Here is a 21,755-nt window from a genome sequence, read left to right on the forward strand (position 1 = left end):
GAAATTAAGGAGTCCATCCCATTTACAATTGCACCCAAAACTATAAGATACCTAGGAATAAACCTAACCAAAGAGACTAAGAATCTATACACAGAAAACTATAAAGTACTCATGAAAGAAATTGAGGAAGACACAAAGAAATGGAAAAATATTCCATGCTCTTGGATTGGAAGAATAAATATTGTGAAAATGTCTATGCTACCTAAAGCAATCTACACATTTAATGCAATTCCGATCAAAGTACCATCCATTTTTTACAAAGAAATGGAACAAATAATCCTAAAATTTATATGGAACCAGAAAAGACTTCGAATAGCCAAAGGAATATTGAAAAAGAAAGCCAAAGTTGGTGGCATCACAATCCCGGACTTCAAGCTCTATTACAAAGCTGTCATCATCAAGACAGCATGGTACTGGCACAAAAACAGACACATAGATCAATGGAACAGAATAGAGAGCCCAGAAATAGACCCTCAACTCTATGGTCAACTCATCTTCGACAAAGCAGGAAAGAATGTCCAATGGAACAAAGACAGCCTCTTCAATAAATGGTGTTGGGAAAATTGGACAGCCACATGCAGAAAAATGAAATTGGATCATTTCCTTACACCACACACGAAAATAGACTCAAAATGGATGAAGGATCTCAATGTGAGAAAGGAATCCATCAAAATCCTTGAGGAGAACACAGGCAGCAACCTCTTCGACCTCAGCCGCAGCAACATCTTCCTAGGAACATCACCAAAGGCAAGGGAAGCAAGGGCAAAAATGAACTATTGGGATTTTATCAAGATCAAAAGCTTTTGCACAGCAAAGGAAACAGTTAACAAAACCAAAAGACAGCTGACAGAATGGGAGAAGATATTTGCAAACGACATATCAGATAAAGGGCTAGTGTCCAAAATCTATAAAGAACTTAGCAAACTCAACACCCAAAGAACAAATAATCCAATCAAGAAATGGGCAGAGGACATGAACAGACATTTCTGCAAAGAAGACATCCAGATGGCCAAGAGACACATGAAAAAGTGCTCCATATCACTCGGCATCAGGGAAATACAAATCAAAACCACCATGAGATATCACCTCACACCAGTCAGAATGGCTAAAATTAACAAGTCAGGAAATGACAGATGCTGGCGAGGATGCGGAGAAAGGGGAACCCTCCTACACTGTTGGTGGGAATGCAAGCTGGTGCAACCACTCTGGAAAACAGCATGGAGGTTCCTCAAAATATTGAAAATAGAACTACCCTATGACCCAGCAATTGCACTGCTGGGTATTTACCCTAAAGATACAAACGTAGTGATCCGAAGGGGCACGTGCACCCGAATATTTATAGCAGCAATGTCTACAATAGCCAAACTATGGAAAGAACCTAGATGTCCATCAACAGACGAATGGATAAAGAAGATGTGGTATATATACACAATGGAATACTATGCAGCCATCAAAAGAAATGAAATCTTGCCATTTGCGATGACGTGGATGGAACTAGAGGGTATCATGCTTAGCGAAATAAGTCAATCGGAGAAAGACAACTATCATATGATCTCCCTGATATGAGGGAGAGGAGATGCAACATGGGGGGTTAAGGGGGTAGGAGAAGAGCAAATGTAACAAGATGGGATTGGGAGGGAGACAAACCATAAGTGACTCTTAATCTCACAAAACAAACTGAGGGTTGATCGGGGGAGGGGGGTTGGGGGGGGTGGGGTTATGGATATTGGGGAGGGTATGTGCTATGGTGAGTACTGTGAAGTGTGTAAACATGGCGATTCGCAGACCTGTACCCCTGGGGATAAAAATATATGTTTAAATAAAGTGTTCAAGCAAACAAACAAACAAACAAACAAACAAAAAAAGCCTCTGCCTTCAGCTCAGGTCATGATCCCAGGGTCCTAGGATCGAGTCCCGCATCGGGCTCTCTGCTCAGCGGGGAGCCTGCTTCCTCCTCTCTCTCTGCCTGCCTCTCTGCCTACTTGCGATCTCTGTCTGTCAAATAAATAAATAAAATCTTAAAAAAAAAAAAGTTCTAGCAAGAAATAGATTTAAAAGAACTTACATGGTCAATCACTATTCTTTCTTTGCTTATATAAGTAAATTAGGCCAAGTTGGTTAACATTGGACTTACTTTACAAAGAAATTTGTCTTCTTTTGGCTATTTTTGGTAAAAATGAGGGTGATCATAGAAAGAAAATGTTTCAATAACACATCTTTGTAGACATTAGATTTTAATACCACTCATTATAAAGTAGATCAGACCCTAATTTTTTCTAGTGTCCTCCAATGCCTGGCTACAATTCTCCAGACTAACATGCTGATTTTTCTCCCACCCTTTTGACCTGAAATCATTTGAGAGCTACAATTGCCCTTTTTCTTGAAGCCCTACAAACTAAATTTGATGTAAGGAAATCAGCCACAATAGCTCACGCATTCACAATCTCTGAGCCCATTGCTCGGCGGGCCACTAAAGATCATCAGAGCCACCTGAATTACAAACCAGGATGAGAAGGAGATGACATCAGAGTAGACTACTTTCCCAAGATACGGCACCAGGCCTGTGATTCTACTCCTCTTTCTTTTTAAATCGTAATATTAGAAGACAATAAAAACCTACTTATTTGCTTTCATCTCCCCCTTTATTACATCCTGGTAAAATATCACAGTTACTCATGAATTTAACTAATATAACTTCAAATACTCCCCTAGTATCTTATTATAATGAGAACTTAGGTAGAATGTTTATGACCTCTTAGACACACTCCAACGTTCTGTTAGCTTCTGGTGCTTATACATTACGAAGGGCCTCCATTTGGAAAAACCTTTCAAGAAGTACCATCTAATTCAAATGTAAGCTGCATTATATGTAACATTCAATGGACTGACCCTTGTGTCTCTATAAACTTGGGCAATAATTTATTAAGAAAAGCTCCCAGACACAAGGGGAGAAACTTGCCCAACATGCCAGAATTTCCAACGTAATCACTAACCATGTTTTTGTGGATGGAAGGACCTAAGACGAAATAAGAAAAAAACACAGGTATCTTTCAGAGACGCTGCTCTGGGAGTGACCTGGATTCAGCCACCTCACAAATCTAACTTTGCCGTACGACCCAGAAGATTCTAAGGTAACAACTGGTCAATGGCCTTCTTTACTAACTCCAGAAACCCCAAATGTACAGCTCTCCTAATCTGTAGAAAACCACTAAAGACTCCTGTATCTTATATAAATGTTCAATTATTGTCTTCGGTACCCAAATGTATGGCCAACCAGGCTTATGATATTCTTCAATGTCTTAATAGGAATAGGAACTATTGTAAATACCTCCAGAGTTCTTCCCATTGGGGGCACATGGGCCTCATCAGTCAATGATTCTTTCTGGATTCTAATATCTACTGACATCTGCAAATTCAGGCAAGATACATCATTATGCCCTGAACAACAATGGAACCAAGAATTCACTCCAGATTGACCTATAATAGCTATGCCCAAACAAATGCCTATGCCCATAACATAGGGTATATAGGAAAAGGAAGATTTTGTTGGAAAGGTTTATAAAATACCTCTGTAATACTCCCTGACTTATTTTGTAACCAGAGTACTTTTCATCATAATGCTACTGTTACAGGGTGTTAATAGTAGCTTTGCAACTCAAATAGAATTGCCTGATGCTAACAAAAATTACGCTGGAGTGCCTGGGTGGCTCAGTCAGTTAAACATCCAACTCTTGTTGATGTCAGCTCAGTTCACCATCTCAAAGTCATGAGATAGAGCCCCATGTCAGGCTCCACACTCACTGGAGAGTCTGCTTGAGATTCTCTCTCCCTCTCCCTTTGCTCCTCCCCCTGCTCAGGTCCTGTCTCTCAAATAAACAAAATCTTTTTAAAAATTATGCTAATAGGGCGCCTGGGTGGCTCAGTGGGTTAAAGTCTCTGCCTTTGGCTCAGGTCATGATCCCAGGGTCCTGGGATTGAGCCTCGCATCGGGCTCTCTGCTCAGCAGGGAGCCTGCTTCCTTCTCTCTCTCTGCCTGCCTCTCTGCCTACTTGTGATCTCTGTCTGTCAAATAAATAAATAAAATCTTTTTAAAAAATTATGCTAATATTGAGGTACCAAGGTGGCTCAGTCAGTTAAGTGTATGTCTTCAGCTCAGGTCATGATCTTGGGGTCCTGAGATCAAGCCCCATGTTGGGCTCCCTGCCCTGAAGGGAGTCTGCTTATCTCTCTCCCTCTGCCCCTCCCCCCGCTAGTGAGCAAGCGCTCTCTTTCTGTCTCTCTCAAACAAATGAATAAGTAAAATATTTTTAAAATTATGTTAATATTAATATTGATGCATATTATACCAAATGTTTTGGGAGACAGAACTACAACTACCACAAGAGGTAATATTTACGGAAAATAACTGGCGAGGGACATTGCTACAGATATTAACAAAATTTAATTACCAATTAAGCCCGTCAACTTATCACAAAGCACACATAACTGTACATAAAGAAGGTAAACAGATGCTCTAATTTAAAATGACCAAATAACTTATGATGGATTTTTTTTCCTTCTCTCGTCTTTCTAATTCTGTACCTATTCACTGGTGATAACTTCAAATGTGTGTGGTTTTTTTATTTTTATTATTATTATTTTTTTTACGTACAGAGATCACTAGTAGGCAAAGAGGCAGGCAAAGAGAGAGGGGGAAGCAGGCTCCCTGCGGAGCAGAGAGCCCGATGCGGGGCTCGATCCCAGGACTCTGAGATCATGGCCTGAGCTAAAGGCAGAGGCTTAACCCACTGAGCCACCCAGGCGCCCTGAATTCAAATGTTATTAATTGGGCTTTTATTACTATTTCTGTATTTATGCTATAATCAATACCCCCAAAATGTAAAGGCAAAACTCACCACAAAGCACACACACACATTTGCATGACAATTTGGTCTCACCAAAAATATATATATCAATTGTAGTATTCCCTATTAGAGGCCCCACTACTGACCCCCCCACCCCCCGCATAGACTCCTAGGTGACCTAAATTGGTCCTAGCATTGAGGAACATGACGGGCCCAGGGCAGATAAGCAATCACCCTGGCACTGAGGGGCAGGACAATGACCCTCAATGCTTTCTGTCAAAAGATTATAGGTCAAAAGGGGGAAATGATGACAGGAAAACTCTCTAAAGGCCTGCTATACAAAGAAAGCCGTTTTAGATTCCTTTCTCAGTCAATGTGACTCAAACCAAAAGTCTGATGTACAGCCCGCCACGTGTGCACTGTACATCTCCTTTGTGAATGAGTGAGATATCCATCAATGCTCCTACTCCCCTCAGTCCTTTATCATAGCACTCGTGATTCCTGCTTCTATGCTCATCTACAATCTTTTGAGCTTCTCCAAGATGTAAAAAGTATGGAACCTCTAATATACAGCCCTGTAAAAACCTTTTATTATGCGGAGCACTTTCTTCCCTGCAAAAAGTGTGCTTCCTGGACAGCTGTCCTAAGTTGGACTCTAGTAAAACTCTTTCTTGCTTTTAGAGATTCTAAAAGGTCTGTTCATTTGCATCGAAAATAGGACCTCACTGCAGAAACTACTGAAGGTGACACTTGAGGGCTCCCCTTACTCTCCCGGGTCACAGCCTTGCCGACCCCCATGCTAGTGCCTGCCTAAGGCCACATCTTTTGTCCACAGAGACGCCCTCTCCTAGAATGGCCTTCCCTGCATGCCTTACCCTCCCCCACACCTGCTCCATCCTCGGGGGCTCAGCCACAATGCCCCCTCTTCTGTGCCACCCTCAGCACGGGTGCTCAGCCAGACCGGGCATGTATCCAACTACAGACAGTAGAGGTGGGACTCATCCACCCAGTTCATTTTCCTCCCTGCAGGTGTTTCACACCTGGCTAATGGCCTCCTTGCGATACAGAGCTCTCTGCTCCCACAGGGCCACCCTGGAGCCCACTCAGGGTTGGACCAGTTCTCATGGCTGGACAGTTTCCTTTCCACAGATGGAAGGGTGAGGGGAGCAGGTTAAGTGAGGAGCCCTGAGTGGTCAGCACACACTGGAGGGGCTGAGGGCACCTGTCCATGCACCCAGAAGATGCCTGCTGAGCCCCCTGTGTGGGGAGCACTGCAGTGACCTAGAATGCAAGACACAGGCTGGCCATACCAGAGGTTACCCACCACTGACCCCCACTCTTAGCTCCCATCCCCCCAGAAGTCTAAAGTCCACAGAGGGGAGGGAGGTGGGGGGCAGGTGGGGACTCATGGCCACTGGAGTTCCCAAAGCTCTAGCAGGGGATTCAGGGAAGCCCAGCAGAGAGACCTGGGCCACGCCTGTCAGGTTTTGGAGTCCCTTCCCGGCCACTGGTGGAAAACAGTCCAGAAAAAGCCTCAGGACCCCAGCTAACCATCATCACCCCTAGCAGTCCAGAGCTTGCCAGTCTAACCCCAACAGGGCCTTATAACTAGTCCTCTGCTTCCACAAGACATGATACCAAGGAGGAAGGGGCCAGGGCACAGAGGAGAGGGTGGGAAGAAGCCTGGCTTCCCACTGTTTATCCTTTGGATCTCATGCTCTGTACACCAGGCACACGGAACACCTACAGATTTGTTTGTAATCAAATGATTATAGTGAGAGCAGTATGCCTTCCCAGCTGAGAGGCAGGAAGCTGAGGACACAGATCAGAAGCTTCCAGCCCTTGTGGTAAACAGACAGGTAGCCCAGGCCCGGTGGAGGGCTGCCCTCTGAGAGCCCGCTCCCTCTTCCGCACATTCAGAGCTGACCTGTGTCTAGATGACCCTCAGGATGCCCCAGCCCAGGGCACATCCGAGCAACAGGCACACCTGTCATCCCTGCCAGCACCAGCCTCCTGGGCTCAGGGCCCAGCCATGGTGTGCAGACCCCTGCCTAGGGTCAAGAAAAACTGTTCCCCCACAGTCCCTGGCAGCTCCCCTCCCTGACAGCGTGCCTGAGAGAGCATAAATGTATGTGTGTGTGTGTGTGTGTGTGTGTGTCTGCCTCCCCCTCCAGACTGGGTACTCGTGGCCATGTGGTTCCTCTAAGTGGGGTACACACAGTAGGTGCTCAATGTGGTGTTTTTGAAAAGGGGCAGTGTCTGATGCAAGGGAAGATATTATTCTCATTTAGTGAGTGTATATATTAAGTGCTTCCTGAATACCCTTTCTCAAGAAAGGGACTGCAAAATCAGATCCCCCGTGGGAGTCAGCTAGGAATGTAAATACAGGATGTGAGCTGGCCTGGAGTGGAGGCCCTCCTCGGGAAGTCAGGACTGGGTCACTGACGCTGGCCCAGCAACAGTCTGGTCAAGGTCCAGTCTCAGCCACTGGTCACCTGCTTGGTGGGCACCATCTGCTGGTGAGAGCAGGAGCAGCAAAGTGGGGATGAGCCTGGGATCTGAGGGAAGTTGGGAAGGGGGGATGTGTCCCTTCCCTCACTAGCTTTGGTCTGCCCACATGACTATCTCACAGCTCCTGGCCTAGCTGCTCAGTTGCCTGAGAATGGATCACACCCCGTTCACATTCATTCTCTCTCTCTCTCACACATGCACACACCCACCCAGCCCTGCCCAGACAACACCCCTTCCTGCCCAGCCCCGCAGAACCCACCACCAGAAGGAAGTTCCAGATTGGAAATCATAAGCCAGTGGTTTATTCAAGGCAGGGAAAAATCATACAAGGTTCATGTTCAAATGCAGATACCATGCTCCCCCGAGACGTCACCTTCAAAGCTCTCGAGTGGGGTCCACGGATCTGTCTGTAAACAGAAGCAGCCCATGGCGGCTGTCCCCATCATGACCTGAGACATTGTAAATGATCCAGCAGACACTAAGCTTCCAATAACTTCCTTCCTTTTCAAGGAACATAGTAGACCCAACTGTGGTTCCAACCCGGTGTGAGTAGAGAGGCCAGCATGTAGGGGAGCAGGGGTCCCCGTTCTCATCTTCTCCCGTGGCCCTCAGCAGGAAAGGCCACCCAGGGCTGGGACAGAACTTGCTCCACCTCTCAACACCTACATCCTTAGCCTTAACTCCAGCTTCTAAAAGACCAGAAAAGGCGTAGTTCAGAAGCCACATGGCCAAGGAGACAAGCTGCACACCCTCTTAAGAACCACAACCACTTAAGAAACCCACGATTTAAAAAGCTCTGCCTTGGTTTCTTCATCTGTAAAATGGGGATATTAAGACCACCCCCGTCACAAAGTCACTGCGGGGGTTCAACGGGGTTCAACACCAGCCAAAGTGCTGACAACACTGCCTGATGTTTAATCACAGCCAGCCGCAGGCGCGGAGAGAGAGGACCGTCCATGAGACGGTGACAGGCAGCTACCAATGTTTTGCTGGCGGCCGTGAGGCTGGGTTGCCGGGGGCTTGGGCTGAAAGGCCTAGAAGGGGGCAGGAAGGCTGCTCTGGGCCTGCCTGAGGGACGTTGCAGCCGAGAGCCCGTGGAAAGCTGGAGTTCTGAAGGACCGCCGCCAGAGAAAGAACGGACTAGGGATAAAATGCACTTTTTCATAATAAGAACACTGCTTTGTCTTTGCCTGGACCCTGAAGTGAGAAAGAAAACAAAGTCACAGGCCTGCCCTCACAGTGCATGTGGGGTTTGACTATTCCTTTCCCTTATGGCCCAGAAACCCTTCAGGCTGAGAAAGATTGTTTCTAACGAAAGAGGTGCTCCTAACCTGGTCTCGGGCAGGTGTCTGAGGGAAGAGACGGCAACCCTTCTGCAGGACAGCCCCTCAGCCCACACAAGGCTCCATCAGACAAGGGTAGGGGGTCTAATACTACACCAAATCCACCCGGAACAACCCACTGTGAGCTATAGTCAGCAGAACAGCAGACGTGGGCTGCTGAGAGCTGCCTGTGATAGAGGGAGTACAAAAGATAAAAAAGACAAGAAGAGTCAAATGATTGAAGAAATAAAAGATAGATTTTAACACATAAGAAGGGAACGAGATATTATCCCCTCAAATAGGATTTTTTTTTTTTTTTAAGTAAAAGGTAAAACACTTACCAGATCTGGAGAGAAAAGAGAGTATACAAAATCAGATTTTTAAAAGAACTAAACAGAACTTTTTTTTTTTTTTTTTTTTTTAAAGTAGGCTCCAAACCCAGCACAGAGCCCAACGCAGGGCTTGAACTCATCACCCTGAGATCAAGACCTGAGCTAAGATGAAGAATCGTTCACCTAACCAATGGAGCCACCAACGCCCCCCCCTCCGAACTTTTGAAAATAAAATATGTAGCCTTAAAACTCAATGATGGATGCAAGAGCAGACTGAACACAAATGGAGAAGCAAACCATGAAATGGCAGACGGATCTCAGAATGTGGCAGAAAGACGAAGAGAAAGGAAATACGCTCGAGGCACGGACACCCAGAATGGAGGCCCCAAGAGGAATTCCAGGCAAAAGAGACCCAAGGGATGGAGGGAAGCAACATGCCCAGAGTTAATGACTCAGAATTTTCTTGAAATGAACACGGACAGGAATCCTCCTGCAGGAAGTACAGAAAACGAGAGAAAGGATGAAAAGAGGGCTCAGACCTCTGTGTCCAGCACACAGCAGGCCTGGGAAATGCCCGCTCCCTCCTTTGCAGCTGACTCCGGGCGCTCCTTCCCGCCAGTTTTGCCAGCGTCTCTGTCCCAGCCAGACCTTTCCAAGTCCCGCTCCTCAGCAAGTGTGATCCATTCTTACAAGTCATCCCCAAAGGTCCAGGAGCCTCTCCCCTGGAGAGGAGTGGGGTGCAGGGTGGCCTGGTCTGCCGATCCAGCCACTGGCCAGAGGGAACAGTGAGGTCAGAGAGATGCCCCTAGGGGTCTGAGGACCCAGGAAGCCCAACTGGGCGTGAGGCCCTGACAAAGACAACTAACTTGGGGACACAAGGAGAGGACGGAGAGGAAAGCCTGAGGACAGTGCAGAGCTCCCATCTCTGTACAAACTCATTCAAAAGTGCTGAGGTTGGGTTAAGGGGCTGGGGAAAAGTGGCTTCAGCTCAAGCTGAGAAGCAGACCAGAGGGGTCAGGGGGACAAAGAGGCCTGGGGTGGGAGACCAGTGCCAGGAGCCATGTCTCAGGTTGCAGGAGGAGCAAGCCTGGCTCCAGAGGGCACCCACGAGCACCTGGGGGATGCCCATGATGCTTACCTGAGTAAGGTGAGAGCCTGTAACTGAGCCCTCTCAGCCCAGTCTTCGTCTCCCTGTCTCCACAGGGATCTTCTGCCCTGCGAACACCTGCGGCTTCTGAGCCAGCCATCCCAGGGCTGCACCCCAGGCCTGCGCACAGGGAGGCAGGCTGGGGAAGCCAGCAGAGGGGGAGAAGCCCCGTCCACACCCAAGGGCTGAGAGAAGCAGTGATCGCCGTAACGCTCGTCTGCCGATGGGAGGTGTTCCTTCTACCTCCTACAGTGACAGGTAGCCCTTTCCCTAAAATCTCTACTTCCCTCCTTAAAAGAGTAATATGTTTATCATAGAATGTTCAGGAAGCACACAAGGGTATTTTCTCACATCCATTTGTGTCCTGTTTGATTTCCTTTCCATTTCTTCTCCTGTATATACACGTGTTTAACATAACAGCGTCTCGCTATCTCTACAGATGGGGATCCTTGCCTTTTTCCAATCCATGTTCTAAGGAATATGCCAGTCTTTGTTCAAGCATGTAATTAGATTTTACGCACCACTTTTAATAGCTCCATGAATGGCATTGTACAGCTCTAACAAAATCTATTTAAGCCATTTTCTGGGGCTAGTTGTTTCAGGCTGCATCAGATTGCTTGCTGTTTTACATGAGAACCACACTGGGTTAGCTGGCACCTCTTTCAGGACCCATTTCAATGCCCACCTCCTCCAGAAAGCCTTCCCAGACTCCTTCAACATCTCCCACCTCTGAACCCTGACCACCTGCGGTGTGTCTGACCTGGCTTAGCATGGAAACCTCGTGTCCCTCACTGCTCTCTGTCCCACAGTGGTGGGCTAGTGTCACATCCAGAACTCTACTGCACACAGTCTGAGGGAGCCTCCCAGCACCTCGCACACAGCAGGTGCTCAATACATGCAGACAGCTTCGACCCCAGCCCCCTCAGACTGCACGACCCCAGAGAGCTCCACCCGCTGAAGTGTAAGCACCCCCAGGGGCCTGGTCTTGGCATTCTGCATCTTCACTGGGCACTGAGAGACAAATGGGCCTCCATTGGTCTGCCCTAACTTTCAAGACCCAGGCACCTCCCTGTGAAAGTTCCAAGCTCCAGTCGAGATAGCCAAGGCTAAATAAGACGTTCAACTCCTCTATGACCAGGCCACTGGGTCCTACCTTGACCAGGTAGGCACGGTCACCATCCTCGTTATAGACATGAAGAAATCAGGTGCGTTAGGGCTAGCAGGTTTGCTAAGGTAGTGGGCGAGTGGGTGGCGGAGTGGGGATTCGAATCCAGGCCGTGTGAGTGGTAGAGAGCCTTCAACACTGGGCTAAGTACGCCTGCGTCAGGAACTGGCCTGGGATTCCAGAATTCCTTTCCTGCAGGCCCATGCCCATCAGCTCACCAGAAAGTCCCCTCCAAAACCAACCACAGGCCTCAAGTTTGTCTGCCACGGCAGATGCTTCTGCTTTAGCTCAGTTCAGCAAACACTATGTGCTTACCAAGTACCTGACACTGCTCTGGCTCTTGGAGGATGGGGGCAAAAATCTCTGCCCTCTAGGGACACTGAATGAATGTTACAGAGGAAGAAAGGGTGAGGGGTGGATGGTGTAGGGCTGAGGGCTTCCTGAAAGAGGCAGTGACCAAGCTCATCTTTTTTTTTTTTTTTAAGATTTTATTTGTTTGAGAGAGAGACAGACATAGTGACAGATAGCAAGAGAGAGCACAAGCGGGGAGCAGAGGGAGAAGCAGGCTCCCCACTGAGCAGGGAACCCAACATGGGGCTCAATCCCAGGACCCTGGGGTCATGACCCAAGCAGAAGGCAGACGCTTAACTGACTGAGCCACCCAGGCGCCCCCAAGCTCCTCTTGAAGGCTGAGTGACCCTCCACTTTCGAGACCACCACCACTTGCCCGGGAACCTCAGACACACTTGACCAATGGCTGTTTACAGAAATGCTCTACCGTCCCAGGTCTGGATCTTTGGTCAGGCAATAACCTCCATGGAAATGCTCCTTGAAGAGACAGACACAAACCCACATGGGCACACACACCTGCCTGTGCAACTCCTCTCCACGTGCCAAAGGCACCACTCAAATCCCACCCTATGTACACCATCATCCCCAAGGCAGGAATGTGCTCCCCTTCCTCTGGGTTCCCACAGTATGTCAATGGCTCTAAGGGGTACACACATTCCAGCGCATGAGCCCCCCCCCCCCACACACGCATATCATCCTTGCACATGCAAACAGTCCAGAAATATCTGTTGAATTCAGTTAGATGCTTGAAGCCTTGGCATAATTGTATGGGCTAAAATGCTATGACCAAGTCAAAGCAAAAAATATAAGACACAATTCAAGTAAAACAGTGGCGTGAAAAGCGGCCTCCAGGCTGGATGGCCTGGGGAAAGCCCCCTTTGCCTTTGACCCTCCATCACCTCCTCATCTGAAGACCAAGGCTAGTCATGCTTGGCGGGGATCCGCCATCACACGGCCGCAGTGAGGATTCAATATGGCGACACTCCTCAGGCCCCTGCATGGGGCCTAGGGCCTGAGGCTCCTCGGCAGTGGCAGCTATGGTCACCTGGGCCAAGGGCACACATCCACTCAGAGTTGGCAGCCCTGTACACAGGCTCCTGGTTGCTCCCACACCAAGCACGAGTGTGTAAAACTCCATGGGACGCATCTTCTCAGGACAAGGTGCTGATACAAGACAAGGTGTCTCTTTGTTCCTGTTTCAATTCCCCACCTAAACTGATTTCACACACTGCCTACGGGGCGCCCTGCAGTTGGAAAGGCACTGGCCTCACTCACCCAGGGTATCAGAGCCACTCTCCACAGTCTCGTTGACCTTCCTTGCAACTCTGGCCACGGCCTCACCCATCTTCTTCAGCATGCAGGCGAGGGGGTCCTGCCACCAGCCACCAGGCCGGTCTGCTGCTCACAAGGGGGCCCGTGCCTGGGGAAGACACAGGACCATGAAGCACCAACCGTCCAGCTGGGGACATGCCCCCGATGCCATTCTTCCCAGGGACCCAGGCTGCAGGAAGCCTGTAGGGAGGCCGCCAGGCCACTCACTTCCACCCAGGAGGCCCAGAGACCATGCCACGTGCAGCTAATCTGCCCATCAGGGGTGGGGGCAGCCCAGCCCAACCAGTTTCCTGGGTGGGTCCACATGTCTGACCTCTCCAGACTCAGGGCAAGGGCCTGAAACAGTGGCCAGGCAGGTGTGAGGATTCAGGTGTGTGCTGCCTGTGACTCACTGAGCAGGTGGAACAATGGAGGAGAAGCTGGGCGCGGGGGGGGGGGGGGGCAGCCAACTGTGGGGGAAAGACACTTGTCCCTCCATCCAACAGCGTCTGGGCTGGTGCCCTGTCCACAACCACAGGGACAAGCTCCCCAGCTCCCAGCTCACCGCACCTGCCTCCGCTGGGTACCTCCTGCATGCTGGGAAGTGCGGGTACAGAGGCAAATGTAGCTAGCCTGCCAGGTCAGAGGTCACAGTCGGAGAGGGAAGGGGTCATTAAGCATTCCCTTCCCACCTGTCAACAAGGACGGATGGCTAGGGTTGATTCCGGTTGTTTAAGCCCACAGATGTGATGATCAGCCTGGCGCAGAGTTTATCTGCCAAACCCGAGGGAGAAGAGGGCGGGGCGAGGAAAGGAGAGAAGAGAAATTGGATCACTGAGGGGGAAAAGGCTTCAAGAAGGGTGAGGAACACAATCAAAGCTATTTGGGGTTAAAGACACAAGGGACTCTAGAAAGGTCTCCAACTCCCTGTTTAATTACAGAGAGGGTAACTAAGGCACAGAGCCGGACCAAGGCCAAAGTGAGTCAACAGCAACAATGTTAACAGCTCAGCTCCACATTCAGTGCTCACCTCTTTATAAAAATCGCCCACAACATGGGCAGCAGCACCCCAGGGACAGAAGGAACTTGGGGCCAAGGCCAGTGCCCTTTTTTGCCTCTGGATCCCAGTCTCAGCTTCAAAGACAGCTCTGAGTGTCAGAGGCCGAAGAAGGTGAGGACAGAGAGAAGGGGGTAAGGGGAGTGCTCGCCGTTGTTACCAGACACCACGTCAAAGTCCAAATGTGCTCAGCTACACAGGCAGGACAGGCAAGGCTGAGCCGGGGCTGGCCAGGCCCAGCCATCTGCTGAGTGACTCTGGTACGTGGCTGCATCTCACCACGGAGGCTGACTCGGAAGGTCTGAGACCCACAGTGCAGTAGAATTAGAGCAGTGGCCTCACGCCCAACTCTGCCATTTATTACTTCAGGGGCCTTGGGAAAGATATTTAACTACTCTGAGCTGTAGTTTCTTCATCTGAGTAGGAGATCTAGTAATACCTCACTGGATTCATTTGAGAAATGAACAAAAATATTTACATCTTTCCAGCCCAGGGCCCAGGACATGTAGGTCTTAACAAATTCTAGTCAAGAGGATAAAACAGTACACATGCAGATAGGACACTGGCCTCTAATCCCAATTTCATACCCATGTGACTTGAACAAATAACTCAGTGGAACTCATCTTTAAGGAATGACTAGAATCTCCTTCTCCACCTCCAGGAAGCTTTCCCTGATTGCCTCAGCCCTCAGTGTTTTCTCCTCCCTCTGAGTTTCAGCACCACTTAATGACTTAGCACAAACCATTTGGGTTACTTAGGAGCTTTTTAAAATATACAAATTTGTCTCCCTAATCAGCCTGTGGGCAGCTGGGCACAGGGAGCAGCTCTCTACTGTGCTTCCCCTCCCCCCCAATTTACACCACAAACCGAATAAAAATGTCTAGGTAGGATATCCCAATGGTGATGATGATGATCAACAGCCACCACTTGGGTTTCAAATCTAAATACAAGTCAATGGACTCTTATAATAAATCCAAGACAGCGTCTAAATGAGAAGGGTCATAGAGTCAAATGTCCAATGGTGCTAGGTAGACAACTTGCATAAGGTGGGCCAGGGTAGGATAGTTGGGAATAGTGAGGACTATGGCAAACTAAACCCAACACCTCCACCATGCTGCCCTTGGGACCATCCCCTAAGCCTGAGTCACAGCAATGTTGCTGGGATCTTGGTGACTTACTCTAACCACTATGAATGGGAACGCTGAGGGCTCAAGAGGGGAGGTAAATGAGCTAGGTGGAAGACAAAAAAGCTCAGTCTCCTAACTCCCAGCCTAGGATTCTTCCTACTGTACCATGCTCCTGCCTTGCCCTCTCCCTAATACTTATCATCCATAATCACAAACACATATGGAGCAGCTACTAGGTATAGGGCATAAGAATGAAGAGGACAGAAACACAGGAAAAAGCTCGGACTTATGGTTCTGATGGACAGCTTTCTAGGAAACATCACTGAGTCATTCCTGGCCTCCCAGCACAAGGGAAAAGGAAGGTCGATCTCCAAGCTGCCCAGGGTCTGTGCTAACCCTGAGGGGGGCTGTCTGGGCTGATTACTTTCAGCCAGGCACTATGCTTACAATTCTAGCTGCCACCAGGTTGGGGGGGAGGCGCTGGGGGAGGAAGGGAGCAGGGCAGGGGCTGCCTCAGGCCATACAGCCCACTGATGACAATCAATCAAATTAAAAACATCACCCCCGGTGGTAAGCGAAGACACTCTACGGTGTAGATCAGAGAATGGACATCAAAGTGGGAACAGGAGCAAGCTATAAGGTCTGGCTGTCAGAGCCAGTCATTAGTAGGAAGGGCCCCTTACATCCCAGAGGATGCTCTGGGTACCACACAGATGTGTCCTAGTCCTCTGACAGATGCCATCTGTCCCAAACTGCCAACCGCAGTAACTGACCAGGAACCCACCTTCCCTTCACCTAACACGACCCCTCCCCTCTTCAGGGAGCATTCCTTCTTACAGTCCAGCTGACCGTCCCTCTCTCAGGTCAGATGACAAAATTTGTCACTCTGGCACAGCCAGGGTTGTGAGAGAGGAGAATGGCAGGGTCACGTGTGGTATAAGACCTGAGGTGGGGTCAGGGGGCCCTGGATTGAGGGAAGAATAAACAGGATGACAGAAGTCTGGAGTGGGTCCCCAAAAGGGCACCTAAGAGGTTGTCCAACTTCACAACGGCTCCTTTCAGATCTAACCCAACACTGGGCCTCTTTCACAAAAAAGAAAAAAAAAAGCAACATTTATTTAGCATGTAACAGAAACCCCAAGAAAGAGGAGGTTGGGGGGGTAGAAATAAAGCTATTCTTTTGTTTTACAGTGTTTTTGAGAAAAATAGAAAACTGTCTGGGTCACATTTGAGTGGCAGAGAGAGCTATGGACCTACTGTGGATGGAGTGCAAAAGCCCATAGGCAGGGCAGCCCCTAGGGTGGGGGAACCCTTGTCTTTATAAAAAACAACACGAGGGGTGCCTGGGTGGCTCAGTGGGTTAAACCTCTGCCTTCGGCTCAGGTCATGATATCGGGGTCCTGGGATCGAGCCCCGCATCAGGCTCTCTGCTCAGTGGGGAGCCTGCTTCCCCCCACCCCCCCGCCTCTCTGTGTACCTGTGATCTCTGTCTGTCAAATGAATACATAAAATCTTAAAAAATGAATAAATAAACACGAGTCAACCAAAATCAGCATGTCAGCACCACTCTGGCCACCCATTTCTTGCAATCCCACAAGAGAAGTATCATGCCAGCCAGCGGGAGCGATCAGTATGCGAGGGAGCCTTCCTGGAACTGGAACCCAACTACAAGGCCCCAGGAGAACCCCACAGGCTCAACCTCTGGGCTCTTTGAGGCATCTGGCCAAACCCACAGGCAGAGTGATAGTAGAAGAAAGTCAGAGAGTATTCCCAAGGGACTGCAGGGAAGCCTTAGCTAATTTCAAGGCTAAGTGCTCCAAGTCCTGGAGACCCTTCAGCACAAGCTCCAAAGCCATACTCACAGGGCTGCTGTCCCCAGCCATACATCCCTCTCCCTACATCCCCAATTCCCCTTTCCTCGGAGTGGGCATCATAGCCTCAGGAAAGGTTTAAATCCAACAAACATTGCAGCGCTTGGGTGGCTCAGTGGGTTAAGCCGCTGCCTTCGGCTCAGGTCATGATCTCAGGGTCCTGGGATCGAGTCCCACATCGGGCTCTCTGCTCAGCAGGGAGCCTGCTTCTCTCTCTCTCTCTCTCTCTCTGCCTGCCTCTCCATCTATTTGTGATCTCTGTCAAATAAATAAATAAAATCTTTTAAAAAATAAATAAATAAATCCAACAAACATCTCCTGGGCACCTTCTCAAAGGGCCACACAGGGGAATAAAGTTATAGAGATGGGGCACAGGCCAGAATGAGCTTCCCACAACTAGGAGAAACTGGGTGACAAGAGGAAGAATGAGCTAGACGCTAGTAGGGCTGTGACACCAGGCCCAAGGGGCATGTGTGCCCTCCTCACGAAGGCAAGAGAGACACAGACTGAGCAGAAGGACCCAAAGAAATGAGAGAAAGTGGGAGACAGCTAGCCAATCCATCCCCAGACTACTGGGGGAGGAGGAGGAGGCTGTAGGCCCTCCAGACACTCTGTCCAGTTTCTCTGCAAGGAGCTAGGGAAAGTTTTCTGAGGGCAGCAGCCTAAGATCAGAGTTTGGAAAAGTTCTCAGTGTTTGGAGAGCAGCAAATGATCTATAACTTTTGAGAAAGATCTTTGCAAATGTTAAGCATTTCCCACATTAATTGCATTAAATGTAGGTGATTCAGGACACAATAAGTTAAACAACAGAAAAGTGGTTTTCCTTTGTGGGAGCTGGCAACAGGCCCTTCTGATCTATAACCTAGTTTCACCGGGATACAAGGCTGGAGTTGGGTGGTTTTTGCTTAAACTCTGCCTGCAGCCCCCTGCTGGCGCTCCTGCTCTCCCCAGTGAGGACTCTGCCCTATCTGGAGCCCAGAGATCTGTTTGGAGGAGCTGCTGCGGACACCCCGTCCGCACCAGCTGCTCCTATATTTAGTTACATGTGGTCACTTGGGAACTTTAGAGCCTGGCAGCCGCTCCGAAGGGCAACTCGAGCCTCCTGGGCCAGGTGTGCAAGCTCCCCCACCGCGGGCTCCCGCGCGTCCCACCCGGCCACGCCAGGTGGGGAAGCAGGTGGGAAGGTGAGAGACGGAGGGCTGGATGATATCCAAGTAGCCCCGAAAGCCCTGGAGACCTGGACGGAGTTGACCCACTTTCCCACCCCAGGGAAGCAGACCGCTGGGGCGCGAGCGGGACCGGCTGGCGCCTGGTGTTGAGCCTTGGGGTATGCAGCGCCGCGCGCGCACTCGGCTCTGGGCACCTATGCATCCTCCGGCAGCGCCTCCCAGGAATGCGCGCAGGGCCAGGCCGGGGTCCTAGCGCCTAGCGCAAGGGGCCCGCCTTACCCGTCTACCCCACCCCCCGGAACCCGCAGCCAATGGCTCTTCGTCGCCGGCCCTCCGCTCGCGCGGCAGGCGGAGACTGGGGAGAATAAAGCAGGGAGAGGGGCGAAAGCTGGCGATCGCAGAAGATCGGGGACTCCCGCGCTTCCCGGAGGCCGGGAGACATGCTCTGGGGCAGGCATCTGCGGCTCCCGGAACGGAAGCGAATCCCGACAGCGCTGCTTCTGGAACGAAATACACCACAGCTTCTCCCGGCCGGGGCGCCTCCCGCGGGGACGGAGGCCCTGAGCCGCTCCCCCGGGCTCCCTACTCCCTGCCACCGCGGCGCCCACTCCCGCGGGCCAGCCGGGGTCCCGCCGCAGTTTGCAAGCAGAAGCCAGCAGGCGCCGGGCCCCTGGGCACTGCAGAAGCCGCAGCTGATGCACCGCTGCCCTTTCCACCCGGTGACCTGGGGGAGGGGAGGGGACGCTGCAGAACCGGGGGCACTTCTCTCCCTCTCGCCCCCAGCCCTCCAGCGCTCAGTCTCAGACTGCATTTACTTTGCGGGGCACGAAGCGTGGGGCCCCGTTCTGGGCCGCTTTCTGCTCCACTTACAGCGACAATGCCTCCTAGCGCCCTGCGCAGCGCAGTCACGCTCCCTCGGCCGCCGGCGGCGCCCCATGCAACTGCGGCGCGCTGGAGCGGGCGGGGCGGGGCGCGCGAAACCGCGGTCTGTGCGCGCACGGCCGCTCCGCCAATCGCCGCGCCAGGATACGTGCTGGGGCGGGAGCGGGCCGCAGGCCTGGCCGCGAGCAGCCAATCAGCGCGCCAGTCCTCACGCCGCGCCCGGGAGCGGCGCGCGCGGAAAAGCGACCCGCGCGCTCTCGTGCGCAGGGTGGATCCGCTTTGTGTGCGGCTTCTGGAGGGAAAGCGCTGGGGAGGGCGGGCGTGTAGACCCGAACGTGCTACACAGTCCCTGAGGTAAATAGGACTGAGGCTCCAGGTTCTTCTCAAGGGAATGGAGTTGAATCAGCCAGATCAGGGGTACTTTGAGAAATGGGGATTGAAAACTTTCCATGGGACGCCTTGAGGTGCCCATTTGGGTTTTTAGAGACGATAACAATGGCTACCCTAAGTTATCTCACCTTTCTAAATCCCAACATTCTCCATGATAAAGTAGGAGTTAAAGTACAAATATACAGGGGTCATTGCGAGGACTAATATGTGACAAGTTTCCTGCAGTGCTGAGCTTGACAGCTCAGGGAAAGGCGGTGGCTTCATTGGGGGACTCACCATATACATAAGGCACTATAGAGACCACAAAAGAGGCGAGGCCCCTCACTCAGCCAATGACAATGATCAACATGTCCCATGCTCTAGTAAACAGAGCATGTACTATGTAGAAGTCCTGAAGAAAGACCATTTAATTCCGCCTCTGGGGCATTGGGGGCGGGGGGGGGGGGGGTGGAGCTTGGGGCACTCAGTTAAGGAACACACATTCCCCCCGTGGTCTTGATGGATGTTATTAGTTGGGTCATCTGCCCCAAAAGAGGTACCTCAGAATGTGACCTTATTCGGAAATAGGGTCACTGCAGAGATTAGTTAAGGTAAGGTCATACTGGAGTAAGGTGTGTATAGTGTTCTGATGAGAAGAGACACATACGGGGAGAAGGACATGTGAAGACAGAGGCAGATTTGGCAGTGATGTGCCTATAAGCCAAGGAATCCCAAGGACTGTGTGGGCAAGACTCCTAAGCTAGGAAGGGGCAAGACAAGAAACAACTCTGAAGACACCTCGATTTGGACTTCCAGCCACCAGAACTATGAGAAAAGATATTTCTTTAGTTTTAAGTCACATTGTTTCTGGCAATACAGGGAAGGGGATGAGAAACGTCTCCAAAGAAAGTCTTTAAACCTGAATGCCTAGGATATGCAAGGTCCCCATGTCTCTGGGTATGCCAAGATCAATGAGACCCAGACCCAGCCCTCAAGGGGTTACCACTTGGGGATGCCTGAATGGCCATGTGTCTGACTCCATCCCAGGAAGACTATCTGTGGAGACCTTTCCCCAACCTCATCATCACTCTATCCCTGCCACATATGTACCAGGTTCCAGGTATTAATAAATAATTAATAAACAGGTTGAGTCCTGTTCTGCCCAAGCCAAGATCCTTACTACTCTGGACAAAGAGGACTCGGCCACTTGTTACACTTAAAACCACCCTTAGAGGGCGCCTGGCTGGCTCAATCAGTAGAGCATGTGACTCAGTCTCTGGGCTTTGAGTTCCAGCCCCATGCTGGGTGTAGAGCTTAATTTAAAAACAAAAACAAAAACAAAAACAAAAACAGCCTTACATCTTTGGCTAATTTCCACACATGGGAGTCTTCTCTTCTCTTCCAGGCCATACACAGACCTGAGATCGCCAGACTAGTGCTTCTGTGCATATAGTAAGGGCACCCCATATTCGTTCCTTATACTCAGTCCTCTCTCCCAAGAATTTCATCCTGGACCCTCCAACTCCACAGGGAGAAGACTCCTGCCCAGCTCAAATACCACGGTTCCTGTGGCTGGTGAGTTTGCTTCTCCAGAGTACTTACTGCACCATGCCCATTACTATGCCGTCTCTACAAATGTCTTTTCTCCCAAGACTCTGCTTGATTTTAGATCAGCCAGAGCTTGGCACATAGTAAGTTCAGGTATCAGTCAGTACTTTCTGTTCCTGCATCATAAAACACCCCAAAGTGCAGAAGAGTCTTTTTTTAAGGGAGGGAAGGGGCAGAGGGAGATAGAGAATCTGAGCAGGCTCCACGCCTAGCGTAGAGCCCAACACAGGGCTCCATCTCAGGACCCTGAGATCATGACCTGAGCCAAATTCAAGAGATAGACCCTTAACCAGATGAAACACCCAGGCACCCCAGAAGTGTCTTAAAATAATAAATATTTATTTAGTTTATTATTTTTATGGGTCAGCCTTTTAGGTTGGGCTCACCTAGGCAGTTCTGGCCTCAGCTGGACTCCCTCATGCATCTGGGGTCGGCAGATGCTTCTGGGAAGCCAGAGGCTTCTGCTTCTGGGGAGATGGCTAGCTGTCACTTGAGGTAACTGGGTCACATGTCTCTCATCTGCCAGCAAGCTAGCCCAGGTTCACACGGAGCTGTGCGGTTCCAAGAGCAAGAATGGACTCGTGCAAGATCTTTAAAGGTCGAGGCTCAAAGCTGGCATTACATTACTTCCATAGTCGTATTGACTAAACCAAGTCACGAGTCTAACCCACGTTCAAGGGTGGGGAAAT

General features: G+C 50.2%; 1 protein-coding gene across 4 annotated transcripts in view; it reads right to left on the reverse strand.

The window, feature by feature from the left end:
* The window catches only part of LRRC20 (leucine rich repeat containing 20), an 85,128-nt gene extending 65,933 nt beyond the window's left edge, over window positions 1–19,195 (reverse strand). For all 4 annotated transcript variants that reach the window (XM_047702934.1, XM_047702932.1, XM_047702933.1 and 1 more), the window contains exons 1-2: window positions 19,078–19,195; window positions 12,948–13,092 (exon numbers count right to left, since the gene is read on the reverse strand). In XM_047702934.1, coding sequence (XP_047558890.1) covers window positions 12,948–13,029 — 82 coding nt within the window. In that variant the 5' untranslated portion in view covers window positions 13,030–13,092; window positions 19,078–19,195. The remainder of the gene's footprint in view (window positions 1–12,947; window positions 13,093–19,077) is intronic.
* Between the last annotated feature and the right edge of the window lie 2,560 nt (window positions 19,196–21,755).

This window comes from Lutra lutra, chromosome 14 (assembly GCF_902655055.1).
Source record: "Lutra lutra chromosome 14, mLutLut1.2, whole genome shotgun sequence".
Taxonomy (NCBI): domain Eukaryota; kingdom Metazoa; phylum Chordata; class Mammalia; order Carnivora; family Mustelidae; genus Lutra; species Lutra lutra.